Source organism: Strongylocentrotus purpuratus, unplaced genomic scaffold (genome assembly GCF_000002235.5).
Source record: "Strongylocentrotus purpuratus isolate Spur 01 unplaced genomic scaffold, Spur_5.0 spur5_scaffold_8, whole genome shotgun sequence".
NCBI classification, from domain to species: Eukaryota; Metazoa; Echinodermata; class Echinoidea; order Camarodonta; family Strongylocentrotidae; genus Strongylocentrotus; species Strongylocentrotus purpuratus.
Window position 1 is genome coordinate 32,224,500 of NW_022145614.1, and position 14,364 is coordinate 32,238,863.

General features: G+C 38.7%; 1 protein-coding gene across 1 annotated transcript; it reads right to left on the bottom strand.

Moving 5' to 3' along the window:
- Window positions 1-1,697: 1,697 nt before the first annotated feature.
- LOC373458 (speract receptor) lies at window positions 1,698-12,616 on the bottom strand. Its single transcript, NM_214607.1, is given in 10 exon segments — window positions 1,698-2,579; window positions 4,043-4,223; window positions 4,859-4,989; window positions 5,595-5,784; window positions 6,072-6,253; window positions 6,688-6,841; window positions 7,377-7,555; window positions 8,281-8,434; window positions 9,183-9,355; window positions 12,386-12,616. Coding segments are annotated over 10 exon segments (1,599 nt in total). The 5' UTR covers window positions 12,498-12,616; the 3' UTR covers window positions 1,698-2,436.
- Between the last annotated feature and the right edge of the window lie 1,748 nt (window positions 12,617-14,364).

Consider the following 14,364-nt stretch of genomic DNA (forward strand, 5'->3'; position numbering starts at 1 on the left):
GAGAGAAAAAAGTGAAAGTAGTAAACATCAAAAGGAGAATGAGAGAGAGAGAGAGAGAGAAAGAGAGAGAGAGAGAGAGAGATGGAGAAAAGACGTAGTGCAACATAAATGGATCGTTTTATTTCATCAAATCACCTCGTCATTTTTGTAAATAAGTCTACATCAAGACTTTAGTGAATGCTGTTTAAACCCTCTTTCAAATCTCAACTGAAAACGTTATATTACTTGCAAAATAAATGCAGCATATTTATAAGAGAAGTAAAGTAATAACAAATGAAACAAATACAGTATAACGTCTTGTGCTTTCCGATATGTGTTGAGCGATGTAAGTAACCCGAACCTTAACCTAGCCGGGAACCTAGCCCTTTGGAGAAAAAAAAATTCTTGGCAGATATCATTGTGTGAAATTTCGTAGTGAATACCAAAAGAAGAATGAGAGAGAGAGAGAGAGAGAGAGAGAGAGAGGGGGGGGGGGTGGAGAAAAGATGTAGCGCATCATACGGATCGTTTTATTTTATTAAATCACCTCATCGTTTCTATGTTAACAAGTTTGCATCAAGACTTGTATACACTTTTGTTCGTGTTATTCAAACGAAATACATGTATCAAACTACTGCACATATACGTTTTGCTTTGAAAATAACCAACGAGTACCCATCAAGTTGTATATTCGCTGAACTGCTATGAACAATAACGTATCTAGATGAAAATGTCCCGGCCCCCCCCCCCACTCAGTGTTATTTAGGGTACGCATATGCTCGTTCCCTCTTTTTGAAAGCACCCCCTGTCTGAGGACTGCCAACATTTCCGAACCCCCCTTTCGCGGGCTTTTTGCGGGCTTTTCCTGCCTTGGAGACCCCCCCCTAAATTCGGAAAAATGCTCAATGTACCCCTCTAAATTCGGAATAATTTCTCAGGAGTCCAAAGAGATGAGAGAAAAAAAAGAAAAAAAAAAACGCCCCCTTTTTAAAGAAATCTCCGGGTGAAAAGTCAAATACACCCCTTTTTTTTTAAAAACAATTCTCGGGCCGGACTTTGTTGCACGAAAAGTACCCCTTTACCGGACATTTTGGCAACACGCATGCGGCCATTCCGACCCCGGAGGAGGGGGGGGGGGGGGGGGGGGAATGTACATGAATGTTATCTCGTGATTAATAAGTGCGCCACCTAGCGTCACATCCACAAATAACTTCTACCCGATAAAAACAAAAATATAGATTGTTCTGATTGGTTTAAAGTCAAACTAAATGTTTGTCAACGGCAAAGCTTGCCCGGGAAAACTTGTTATGCCAGAATACTCAGAGTTGACAACTGCCATTTCATTTGTGTTATGCCTGGTAAACCTGTATACTTTCCATCGTCTAAAAACTTTCCTCTCATCGTTTCCCCTTTGTACTTCCCAATCTAATTTACCGTACTTTTCAAAGTGTCGTCTTTGTTTCGTTTCGCTTTTTGTCTGTCCAATATGAACACCCCCCCCCCCCGCAAAAAAAGAGAAAAGGAATGAAGATAGAAAATATTTAAAAAAAAAAGGGAAAAGAAGAGATGGAGAGAAAGCATGATACTGATCCGTGGTATATAATATATTTCAGATTAACAATGTACTTGAAAAAGCTTAAACATTTTAGATCAAGAAGGAAAAGTAACATAAACTTAGACAATTCAAGAACACGCCAAACTTCAGACTATTTTTTTTTATTGTAATCATTTATTTACTTTTTCGTTGCAAGAAAACAAAATAATATACAATAATGGAGAATGTTTCGTTGAAATTCCTTAATCAAATTGTTTGGATATAATTTCATCAACTTCAACATTAACACATGAATGCAATACGAATAACAATGAAAGATTTAATTTCATATTAGTTCAAAATAGACCTCCCAAATTAAACGATTTATTAGTCGATTGACGTCAAATTATTGATAAACATGCATCGTAGCAATTCTATCTTTTAAAGAAATTCAAGTCCTTCTCATAAACGTTCCCCATTGAAACAATTATTTGTGAATGCAGCCTGTTCTCGAGAAATTGTCACCAACACAATGAACTTGTAACTCGATATTTAAGAAAATACCATCTTACATTTTACCGACAATCATATTTGGTAATTGACCAGCTTGCATCGTCGACTAATGTATTTAAGATATATAATGCCTTATCGGCACCATGTGCTGATCGAGAAATTCAATCAAGCACGCACAATGTGCGTTATATAAAACACACACACATTCGATTAAATTGATCATCAATATTTTCCAAACAGTTAATAATGAAATAATTAACTTAGATCATAGGGGAGTGGTTATGATTGTGAAATATATTAGTGCGTTTTGGGTCATTGGAGACAGGCCAACTTTCCTATAATTATTTAAGAATCGATTCCTGAGATTGATGTTCCTGAGAATAAGTTATAGACTTCATTGTATTTCTTATTTAAGCTTGACCACCACCTCCCGCGGGTTTGACAAACTTGATGTAATAGAATGCGAATGCAGCCACGGCTAACCCTGCCACACCACCTCCGGCCGCTCCTCCAATCACTGCGATGGACATACCGCTTGGTGGAGCAGTTGATCCTACAATGAAGAATACATAAACATCAACGATGTTATTAAAGGGATCCGATAACTTTACTCAGATTCTGAAACAAAATCCTGGATTTAGCTCTCATTTTATAGAAGCGACTTAGCAAAACCAAAGTGGTTTCGTTTTATTATGACGTAAAGTGTTCTTATTTTATGACACAGAGCTCAGTGAATACGCGCAAGTTCGTTGTTCATTCATTTAAATGTAAAACCAAACAAAACGCGGCGGCATCTACACTCTTCTCTTGACTGATCACAAACTAAGGTAAATTGTTTAACTATTGTTTTATGTTCCTTTATTCATATTAACAAAGATAATAAAATGTTTCATAAAATGGGTGTTGATAACCTATCCTTACATCACGTCACCAGCTTAAAAACAACAACAACGCTATACTAGACATTTTCGAAACGTATGGGAAAAGCCCCCCCCCCCCCCCATCCGTGAACGGAGGGGAGGGATACCATGCCTGTTCCCAAAATGTCCGGTAAAGGGGTACTCTTCACGCACCAATTAAGTCCGGCTCGTATAGTACACAAAAATCCGGCCCGTATTGACTTTACACACCGGACTTAGGGGGTGTTTTCAAAAGGAGGGAACATGCATATGCGTACCCTAAATAACACTGAGTTGGGGGGGGGGGGGGGGGGGTGGAGCAACGATTGCGACAAAGTTTTGAGGAAATATCATTTTTATGATAAATATAAATGTGCTAATTGATACAAAAGTGAATAACGGGTCATTCGTCAAAGACAACATCATGAATCTTTATGCCTAGGTCACATTTGCTCTACGGATACGTCGGCCGTACGCCCCCGAAATTGAGAGATACTTGCGGCGGCCGCAGAGAATCTGCAGTGGCAATTAAACACGCCGTAGCCATGCCGTAGAGCGGTTCTACGGCGACCATGCGTCGGGCTACGGTGGCATTGCGTTTGCAATGCGGCTGCCTTAGGGTCTTGTGAATTGAAAAAAATGACTTTTGCAGAACTCAAAAATAATTGCGGCGGCCGCAGGAATTCCACGGGGTCCCTAGGGCAGAGTTAAGGCGATCGTGCATCATCATATTAAATGCCGTACGGCAGCCGCAGGTTTACTGTCTACACAAATTCAAAATACGCCGTGCGGCTACACTAACATGTGTGACCGTTACCGTATGTGACCGTGGTAATGCTGCGGCGGCCCCTATAGCTTGCTGTAAATAGTTTAGACCGCACGGCCGCAGCGGCAAACGTGACCTAGGCATTACTTGTGAATTGGGCCAATGTAAAATCCAGGGCACGTCTGTCCTCGAATAGCGGGGGGGGGGGGGGGGGGGTGGGGGTGATTGGGCCTTTTCTCTGACTGCGAAGTCACATCTTTCACCTTTGTTATCAACATTCATTTCAATATTCGAAACCGATAGGAAACACAGAAATTTGTTCGAAGTCGATCATATAGGCTGAATACTCACCTTCACAAACGACTCCGACATCGCCTGTTGCGCATGTCATGTCTGCAGAAACTTTCATCTGACATTGGCTTAGGGTTTCATTCTCGACGCCGGAGCACGTTATACCATCAATAATGAATGGAGCTTCGAGGTCAAAGGGTGCTGAAACCTCTGCGGAGCCTGCCGCTCGTGACGCTCCCCACTATAAATTAGATGAAAAAAGAAGAGTACTTTCATTTAGGCTTATATTAGTATTACATGATCAGCGGAAGTGGGCGCGGGAGGGGAGGAGGGGGGGGGGGGGTAGGGGGCTTCGGTACCCCCACATTTAAACAAAAAGAAAGGATTTGTTCACTTTAATAATATGGATAGTACATTTCTAAAAATATATGTACTCATATTTATCCAAAGGACTACTCAAAGCGCCTTACAAAATACTACAAAAAAAAGTTCTTGTTCAAATATTCGGGTAGCAGAAACAAGGGGGAGTGAGGTGGAGTTGTTTGGGAATATTCAGGGATATTCAGGGATGATTATTGTGTTATCACTTTGCAAGGCCACTAGCATCAGTCTGAGCTAATAATAATCGTTTAAAGTCCACTCCAAATTTTATTAAACCGAAAATGGAAATTCTTTTTGCCCAATTGATCGTGAGCCCGGCAGCCACAGAGCAGCGCCAGATCGACGTTGCTCTATCCCTTATTGTGGAACGCTCCCGGTGAACGCCAAACAAGGTAGCAGCAACTCCCGTCTTTTAACGTCTTTTGGTACGACGCGGCCGGGGCTCGAACCCACGACCTCCCAGTTGTGAGGCTGACGCTATCATGAATTAGTTACCTTGTATCCAGCGTGATAGCAGACAGTCTTGGCTTCATGGTCACTCCAATCTGGATCACAAACTCGTCCCCATCCGTTGCCCAAACTCACTTCTACTCGACCCTGTCCTTGTCCCATTCCGACTATGCGTACTGTAAAATGAATGCAATGGAGGAAAATTATCATCATCATCCCATATGCATGACGTACGGCTCTATCCCAGATGGAGCCCTTCGTTCTTTTCAATCGGACCTTATATAGGAATGTCTCCTACTGAAACATAAGATTAATATTACAGGCAAGTATATCTATGAAATCGTGGGGGCGTTGGCCCCCTTTTTTTTGGGGGGGGGGGGGCAGGACAGCCTCTAGCACTTGACATCTGGGAAAACTTTGTATTTAGCTCTATAGCAATGACAAGCGAGACGTACGTGCTCTGCGTTGAGCAATGGTGAGTGAAATTGAAGATATTTCCCATACATATGGGCTTTGCATGGTCTTGCCAAGATGTATTTTGTACTCTCATCAGGAGTCCTGTATAGGTACCATCGAGCCGATCTTGTAGATCTATATATTCATTGCCCAAGTTTTGGCGCCGCCGAGGAGAAGTATATTTCCGACACAGGCTCTCTTAATGGAAATACTGGAGGAAAACAATGAATTCCCTTTCATGAAAAACGTCATCAAAAAAAAATAAATCATTATGTTGTTGTGAATAAGACTAAGGAGAGATCATAACACTATGAAATGAACTAACCTCTTGTATGCTTTGGTTCAATCTCTATGGTATCATCGTCATCCGTTGCACACACCACGCTGGCATCCTCAACATGGTAACAGGAGTGAGTCCAGCCATCTCGGAGGATACAGTCAATAAGTCTATCTTCTACACCTGTACACATCACAAATGATGTGTGGATAGGTGCCCATGTAAAACCAAAGTCCTCCTATTTGAAACATAATAGATATCAATAAATCATTAACACGAGGAATTGAGAGAAAAGTTTTGGAGAATCATTTTTCCATATCTTGTACGACACATGCCCAGGTGTAAATTATATACAGTTCTAAACTTATTCTTACTTCAACCCTAGATCAAATACCTATAAAACCCTAAACTAAACTAAACCGAGCATATTTGAGCACCATAGTTTTCTATCTTATAAAAAGCAAAATTTAGCCTTATCCCCAACTTGCAATTGGTCAAAAATTTAATGTGATGATCTGATCTTACCCCTTTGAATCCTGAAGCTTTGACTGCTCCTCTGTAACCAGCTTGCCGACATACCACATTGGCATCTGCCCAATCCCATCCATCATCACAGATTGTACCCCATGCATCATCATGCCATATCTCTACTCGACCTTCATGTGGCCCACTACCATCCATCAGACGAATGTCTCCTTCTACATTGGCTGATGATTTACAAAACATGTATACAAACAAAGAAATCAATAGATTTAAAAAATACATAAATGAATAAATAAACAAATACATAAATATAAAAATGAAATAACATAGAAATGCGTAACATGGTGTAAAAGAATTGTGTAAAATCAAGATGTAGGAATCAAATCTTAGTCACCTAGAAAATATTACAGTTTCCGACAGAAATTTTGATGAACAATGTCTTATTGACAGTATCTTGCTATATCGTGGTTATCTCAATTCATTATACTTTAGTTTGATTCATTCAATGCTTTATGGTCAAACACCACCGTTTCTTATAAAGTATCTTTCTTGATGACCCATAGATGTTCCGTTTACAAACATTCTGTTCATAAAATGATGATGATATGGATTGCAGGTATTAATTTTTTTTATAAATCTAGTTTTAACGTGTACATACGTTTGCATACAACACCAACGTCCCAGTTATGGGTGTAGGGACACGCATGCTGATACGGAGTTACCGGCATGTTGCATTCCGTGATATGAGCCTCGGTACCCTCACAGTCTACTGCATCTAGGATGATTGGTCCAGTACTGAATCCAAAGTGACCCTGATTACAAAGACGATTAGAAAAACACAATTGTTGAATTTCATTTTTTTTTAAATCATCAAAGTAATGAAAGGGCTTATGTACACTGTCGTCCATAAAGTATGAACAGTTTTATTCAGTTTTTGCCCATGAGTTTGGAATAACTTTCTTACCTCTTTTCATGAAATGATCGTAACATTGTGTTTTTTTCTTGACAGTTGAAGTATTTTTCAGAATTTTGTTTAACATCCCTATGAGTCTTTAGACTGATAGATATAGTTTTGAGAAGATGTAAACATCACGTACCAAGATTAAATCATATTGTCACAATCATTTCATGAAAATAGGTTAAGAAAACATTATTCAACTTTATGGGCCACAGTGTACTAGTGGTCGCAATTAAAATTAACGAATCTGACTCTCAGAAAGAATTTGGTTTTACAAAGCGATATACAGTAAGATGCGATGATGTCCTTTATCTTAATAACATGAATGATCAGTTTGTATTGAAGAGGACAAATGAAGGAGAACGTATGAAGCAGAAATAGTGCCTTACATCTGTCTTGATTGATTTGACTCCTCTTGAGTAGCCCATCTGTCGACAGGCAACATTTCCATCTGGTGTGCCAAAGTCTGTATGGCAGACGCTGCCCCACGCTCCATCCCAGAATGTTTCCAGTGTGCCTTCATTGGGTACATCGCCCAGGATCATTCTCAACGACCCCTGCGGCTCATCTTTGTTCATGGGAGCAAGTAAATATTATAAGCATCATAATTATGACATAGAAAATACACTTTAGGACACAAAATGGGCATTCAGAATTTTACTTATTTAATTCTATATGGGCTCATCGCTTAACCCGTAATTTTAAATTACCAATATGAGGGCAACTGCCAAGCATTGATCTGTCCGCTGCCACTAATACTCAGGAAACAGTGTGATCTATTCGTATTTGTTTACAAAATTTCGAATAATCATACCGACTTCAAAATTTGTGTAACGTCAATTAAAGTGTCACTCAAAGAATTCAGATACCTTGAAGATACTAACGCGAGAGATGTCATAACCTTCATTGAAAATAAATAGGCCGTTGCGCATCTCTCTCCTTTGACGTTATTTTGTGTGACATGCCGTTTTTCCGAAGGTTCATTACTACGCATGTCCCCGTTTCCGCAAACGAAACAGAATATGTATCTTTTTCAGCATCACGAAGCTGCGGAATAACGAATCCTATTTCATTTTCGAAAATATGTATCTTATTTGATTTTCTGACCTTAGAACCTTCGGAATAATAAACCCTATTTCACTTCCGAAATGTTCAACCTTCAGAGTAAAGCAACAAATGAACGGTATTGTGAACCCTTGGCGAGTATGACAAATTTGTCTTTCGGAATTATAATCCTATGCATTTCAATAATGACATGTTCAGTGAGCTGTTGAGACATATTCCTTTACAAACCTTTAGGTAAACATTCTACCCCAGCAGCCCATTGTGCATTGCAGAGCCACGGACGTCCATACGGTCGATGATAGCAATCTTCTAGTCTCGTTTCATTCCCGAGGCAGTTCATTTTATACACCCAAAACGTTGTTACATGAGCGCCAAAATATGCCTGTAGTAAAGATTAACATCTCCTAAATTAGACCTTTTCAAATCATATCTTCAAATTTGTTAACGCAACAAACTCTTTTGCCCATGAGTTTGAAATAACTTTTGTTACCTCTTTTCATGAAATGATTGTAACAATATGAAATCTACTTTCTGGATCAGTAAAGTAATGAGAAAATAAAAATAAACTTTACCTATTAAGACTAAACCACAATCATTTCATCAACATAGGCAAGAAAAAGAAATTAAACCTTATGGGCATGAGATTATCATGAGAGTCATGACAATTAAGTGCATACGAGTATACGAGAAATATGTCTTAAATTACATCCTCTTTCACATCATAAAACAAACAGAGAAATTTTGTCTCGAAAATATTTGGGGCTCCCAACACTTTATAGGGGCTTCAATACCACTATACAAAGACACTTAACCATAAAAAAAAAAAAAAAAACCAAACCACCCCCCCCCCCAGCAAATCCTGTTAGATCTATACTTCTACACTTCAAGTATTAACATTCAATGGTATTAAAGTTTCATGCGTCAGGGCCCAGGTTGATGAAATGAAAACAAGGCCACCGAATTCTAGGGGGGGGGGGGTGTCTTTTCACTTTCACCACCATCTCTCGGGTTCCCCTTTTAATTTTTAATTTTTTTTTGTGGGGGGGGGGGGGGGGAGAGAGACAAGGCGAGTGCCATCCTCTTCACACCACGATCGACACGGAAGTACCAACAAACTAGTCAAAACTTACCCTCCGATAGAATTGGCGAGCCCCTGGGAAGCCAAGTTGTTTGCATGTAACGTTGGCGTTTTCCATATGCCACCACCAATCACAAACACCTCCCCATCGAGTTGCATGGTAGATCTCCACTGATCCTTCGTTCTCTGTTCTTCCATGAATCAGTCGGATATTACCCTCAACAGCTGCAAAGGAGAATAAAAGCAGCACAAATTAGATATTGTATTGATCAAATGAGATGTCTTAATGTAGAGTAGAGGTGGGCAATTCCACGGACAATGCAATTGGAAATAGATCTAATCAAATAATTAATATTAATTCGTCAATACCTGTCTTTGATAATAATATTGTCTAACATCAGTCTTTAATATTGATCGTAAAATTCTTCAAATCACCGATGTAAATCAACTGTCCGGACACAAAACGTCTGGGTAGATCTAGATCTATATGAAACAAAAACATCTCAACAAGTTCTGAATTGGAAAGAAGAAAAAAAAATCAAGTAGTCTAGCCTAGATCTAGAGAGGTCTACAGTGAAGAGCGCCACATTTTGTGGGCATACGTGTGGTTGTTCAAGATCTAAGTTAGATCTAGATCTTGAACAGATCTAAAATCGAAAGTCTAAAGTGAAAGTTAGAGCTTTCTCCATTCATGCTCACATACTCATCACATGCAGTTGCCATTGACCGGATGCGACGTCAGCACTAATGACTTTGGCTTTGATAAGCATCCGACCAGGCAATACCCCCCCCCCCCTCACCCCACTTCCACACACTGTAAAAAAATAATAGTCGAAATAACTCAATAAAATTGAGGAAAAGAATTGCCTTATTTTTATTAAGTAAATATTACCTACGGCATCTTAAGTAGCATTTACTTATTTTGCTGAATAAATTTTTACTCATTTAAATCGAGTTACATTAACGTAAATAATTTAAGTATTGTAATCATTTTAGATAATTAAAAAAAAGCTATGATAGGATTACATATTGCACGATTTGGTACCCATCTAATCTAACAAGTAACATCCACTAATCATTCACTACTTCTATTTAAGATTAATCACTAATCACTAACACTACTTCTATTTAAGATTAATCACTAATCACTAAGTGTTAAACACTACTTCTATTTAAGATTAATCACTAATCACTAACACTACTTCTATTTAAGATTTAACCGTATATATATATATATATCTACCACCATCACAAACTATTACATACGCTTCAATTCGACACATACTGAAAGGCTCCAAATTTTATATATACTTGATCGTAGCATCTTAAAAGGAAAATTGGTTGACAATTTCCTGAAATATCAAGTTTTGATTTGTTTTGAACTGGGTAACAATTAAAAATTGTCTTGTCATTGCTTAGCCATGTTAAATGAATTAGTAAATGTTTTAAAGTCCTTAAATTTTCATTCAACCACAAAAAAGAATTGTTTTATTTAAAAAAGAGTTTAATTTGGTCTTAATGAATATTCATAAATTATGTAAATATTTCTATTACGCACTGCATCGGTCCTTACTTTAAAAAGATAAGAATAATCAACATAAATTGTTTGAGTAATACGTATAATTTCTGATTTTGAGTTAAAATTACTAAATTAATACAAGCTGAAATTACTTAAAGTTCTTATGTATTTGATTTTACTTAAATATTCCACGTATGTTCTACTAAATTGAAAGTTTGAGTTGGCAAGACTTAAATTTAGTGCGTAAGTGGCAAAACTAATGTTTTCAAGTAAATTCTACATGGAAAAACTACGTAAAAATTACCAATGAACAAATTCTTTTTTACAGTGCACTCTCAAGTTAAATAAATGACATAGGCCTATATTTATATGACGTCCATTTCATGATTGCTGTTTCCCTTTAATGTAGACTCTAGATTTTCTAGACCTAGATCAGTATTTCTCAAGAAACTCAAATGCAAAGTTGACGTTGAAGGTGTCAACAAATTTCTTCTCAATATAAACACAGCCAAAGCAATTGGACCAGACCAAATCCAAAATCAAGCTTTAAAGATCGCAGCAGAGGAGATTGCTCCCATACTACAGTTTATAGTTCAGCAGTCATTGGACACCGGAGATCTCTCCCGAGATTGGAGAAAGGCGAATATCACCCCGCTGTTTAAGAAGGGTGCTACTACTGACCCTGCAAACTACCGTCCCATTTCCTTGACGTGCACATGCTGTAAGTTATAAGAGCACATCATAGACAGTAACCTGATGCGACACTTGGCCAAGCATAACATCCTGGCTGGAAATCAACATGCCTTCAGGAAACACAGGTCGTGTGAATCTCAGCTCATCCTTACAACAAATGACCTTGCCAAGAACTTAGACAACAATATCACCACAGACATGGCAGTGCTTGATTTTTCAAAGGCTTTTGATGTCATCCTGCACCAGCGTCTCCTCATGAAATTAGACTTTTATGGTATTCGAGCAAATAATAAGACTAAGAGATGGACATCTAGTTTCCTGACAAAGAGACTGCAACGTGTCTGTGTAAATGGGACAACTCGACATCGACTACCAATCTCACACCAACCCTAAGCCAGACAGACGTAGACGAGGACACTCCAACCAATTTGAAATTCGCCACACCAACTCGGACGTCTATGCCAACTCATATTTCCCAAGGACTGTAATTGTAAAGACATGGAACAACCTACAACAAGCAACCATCGACCAAACCTCCCCACTCTCATTTAAAAATGCAGTTACTTAAAGAACTTTTTTCCAAAATGTAATTGTCCACCCTCCACCACCTCCAGTCAAAACTCTTCTTCGGAGTATTTAGGAGGAAAAGAATCCAAGATCCAAGAAAGTGGCACTGACAAGAGACAGCTTTGCCTTTAGAACTAAGAACTAGTGCAGTGGGGATCGGAAACACAACTTAACACCAACACGTAACACGTGACTCGAATCAGGATGCGAACAAAATCTTTATCAAGCAAGAACTCGGAGTCCGACCTAACTTTCTTAATCTTTTCTTAGTCTGTAGCCTAGAATCTAGAGTCTAGTCTAGTCTAGAGGGTCTATATCAAATTTAGTAGATCTTTTTTAACGTTAATAATTTCTAAAAAGAGGTCTAGATCTAGACTGTTGTTTGTTAATTAATATGATTGATAGAGTCCAACTCTATTTAATAATCGAAACTTAACAATAAGACTAGATCTAGATCTAGAATCTAGGTTGCTCACCTTCCCGACCATAGTTTTGTTCCGCGCCAACATCGTCAACAGAACTGATTGCAATGCAAATGACCAAGCAAGCAGCCCAACAGTATCGCTGCAACATCATTGGAAGGCCCATCTTAAACATCAGTTTACTTTTTCTTTCTTCAGATTCGATACTTCTTCCTTGTTCACAGTCTTTGATGAATTTTATTGTTAATGTTACTTGCTAGCGTATAGCCCTAGCTCCAGCTAGCGACATTCATTCGGGGATATCGGACGTGACGTTGTATTTCACATGCACAGTACGTGAACGTTGCCATGCCAGGACAAATCTTCATTGTTTTAGACTTATGCGCGTATCAATTGTCATACGCACATTCTGCGCGTATAATAATGAGCGCGTAACAGTTCAATGAACTTTACATCATAATACGACAAAGCAAAGCGTAGATGATTGTGACGTAAGACACATCACTGGCAAATATTTACATGGGAAACACCGACACTGTAGAGTTTTTTTGTTTTTTGTTAATATTTTTTTTTACGGGGAATGGCTAAAATCACGACTGCAATTTCGACCAATCAGATGGCTGGATTTCTTAAGTGAGGTATATAATGGTCAGCCTTAAAACCCAACAACAACAACAACAACAACGACTACAGATCACAAGGTACGGGGTTCGAGTTCCGCCGTAGCACTAATGTCCTTCGGCAAGACGTTAAATTCGCCACTTTCCACCCAGGTGTTAAATGGGTACCCGATACCGATGCGAAAGTTTATGTGGTTGGATGAGCAAGTGTGTGCTTGTAAATAGCGACTGGCTGAAATGCTCCCAGGGAGTGGAGAATGTGCAAACATTGTGTACGGGTAAGCCTGAATCCGATGACCGGGGTAATAATGATCTGTTTAGCGCTAATAGACACATCGTTTTATCGGCGTATTGGGCGCTTTATAAAAGCGGAATATTATTATTATTATTAAACTGTGAGTCAACAAAAACACATCACTGGGAAACACCGAACGTTGCCAGGAAACAAGTAGTACGTATGAGCAATCAAATGTCATGTCCGATATCCCCGGATGAATGTCGCTGGAGCTAGGGCTAACGAGCTAACATAACATGAACAATAACATGCATACAATTAACGTAAGCATCTTTCAAAATTCCATTTTATAAAATGTACATGTAACAGAGGTGGGGTGCAAAATCAAGAAGCCGATGAAACTATAGGGAGTAATGAAACGACAATTGCATATATACCTTTTAAGACCTCATATATAAATTACATTTTATAATGGGGAGCGAAATTACAAGATCCAGAAGCAACATATGCAAGGGAGCAACGTGACCGACCTTTAACAATGTTTCACATTTGCATTTTAACCTGCGTTTGGGGGCGCAGATATTGAATCCTCACGGAACATAATTGTTTCTTTCTTTCCTCCGCCTTTTTCTTTCTCATTTGAGTACTTTCACACCCCCTCTCTTTTGCCATTATTGAGCTCCCGTCAAAGTGGGATCCGAGACACGTTTACCCTGCCAACCCAGTTGATACGTCACTAGCCCGGACTAACATTTTTTTTGAATTCGTACTTTTGAATAAATTTTCTCCTTTGGGAATTCCCATGTTCTGTCTTTTGATTTTCATAAATGAGAATTTATCTGAGATTATTCAGAAACAAAATACAATTTAATAAGTCAGCCACAATGCAAGTATAGTCGGACTTTAATAGATACGACATTGCTAAATTATGTGAATGCAAGTGTTTTATAGGCCAGGCTACCTTACGGGGTTGTACTTTAATTTCATGATTAATATACATATATTCCCACTATAAATCCAAACGATTAATGGATAAATACATGTAGGAGTGAAATCACAAGATCGTCTCCATGTTGATACGAGCAACTAATGATTGATTTTTTTTTTAGCCACACTCGATTAATTAAGTAGGCATACTCATTTCCCCATGAACTTAGTGATCTTCCACGGATTAATTT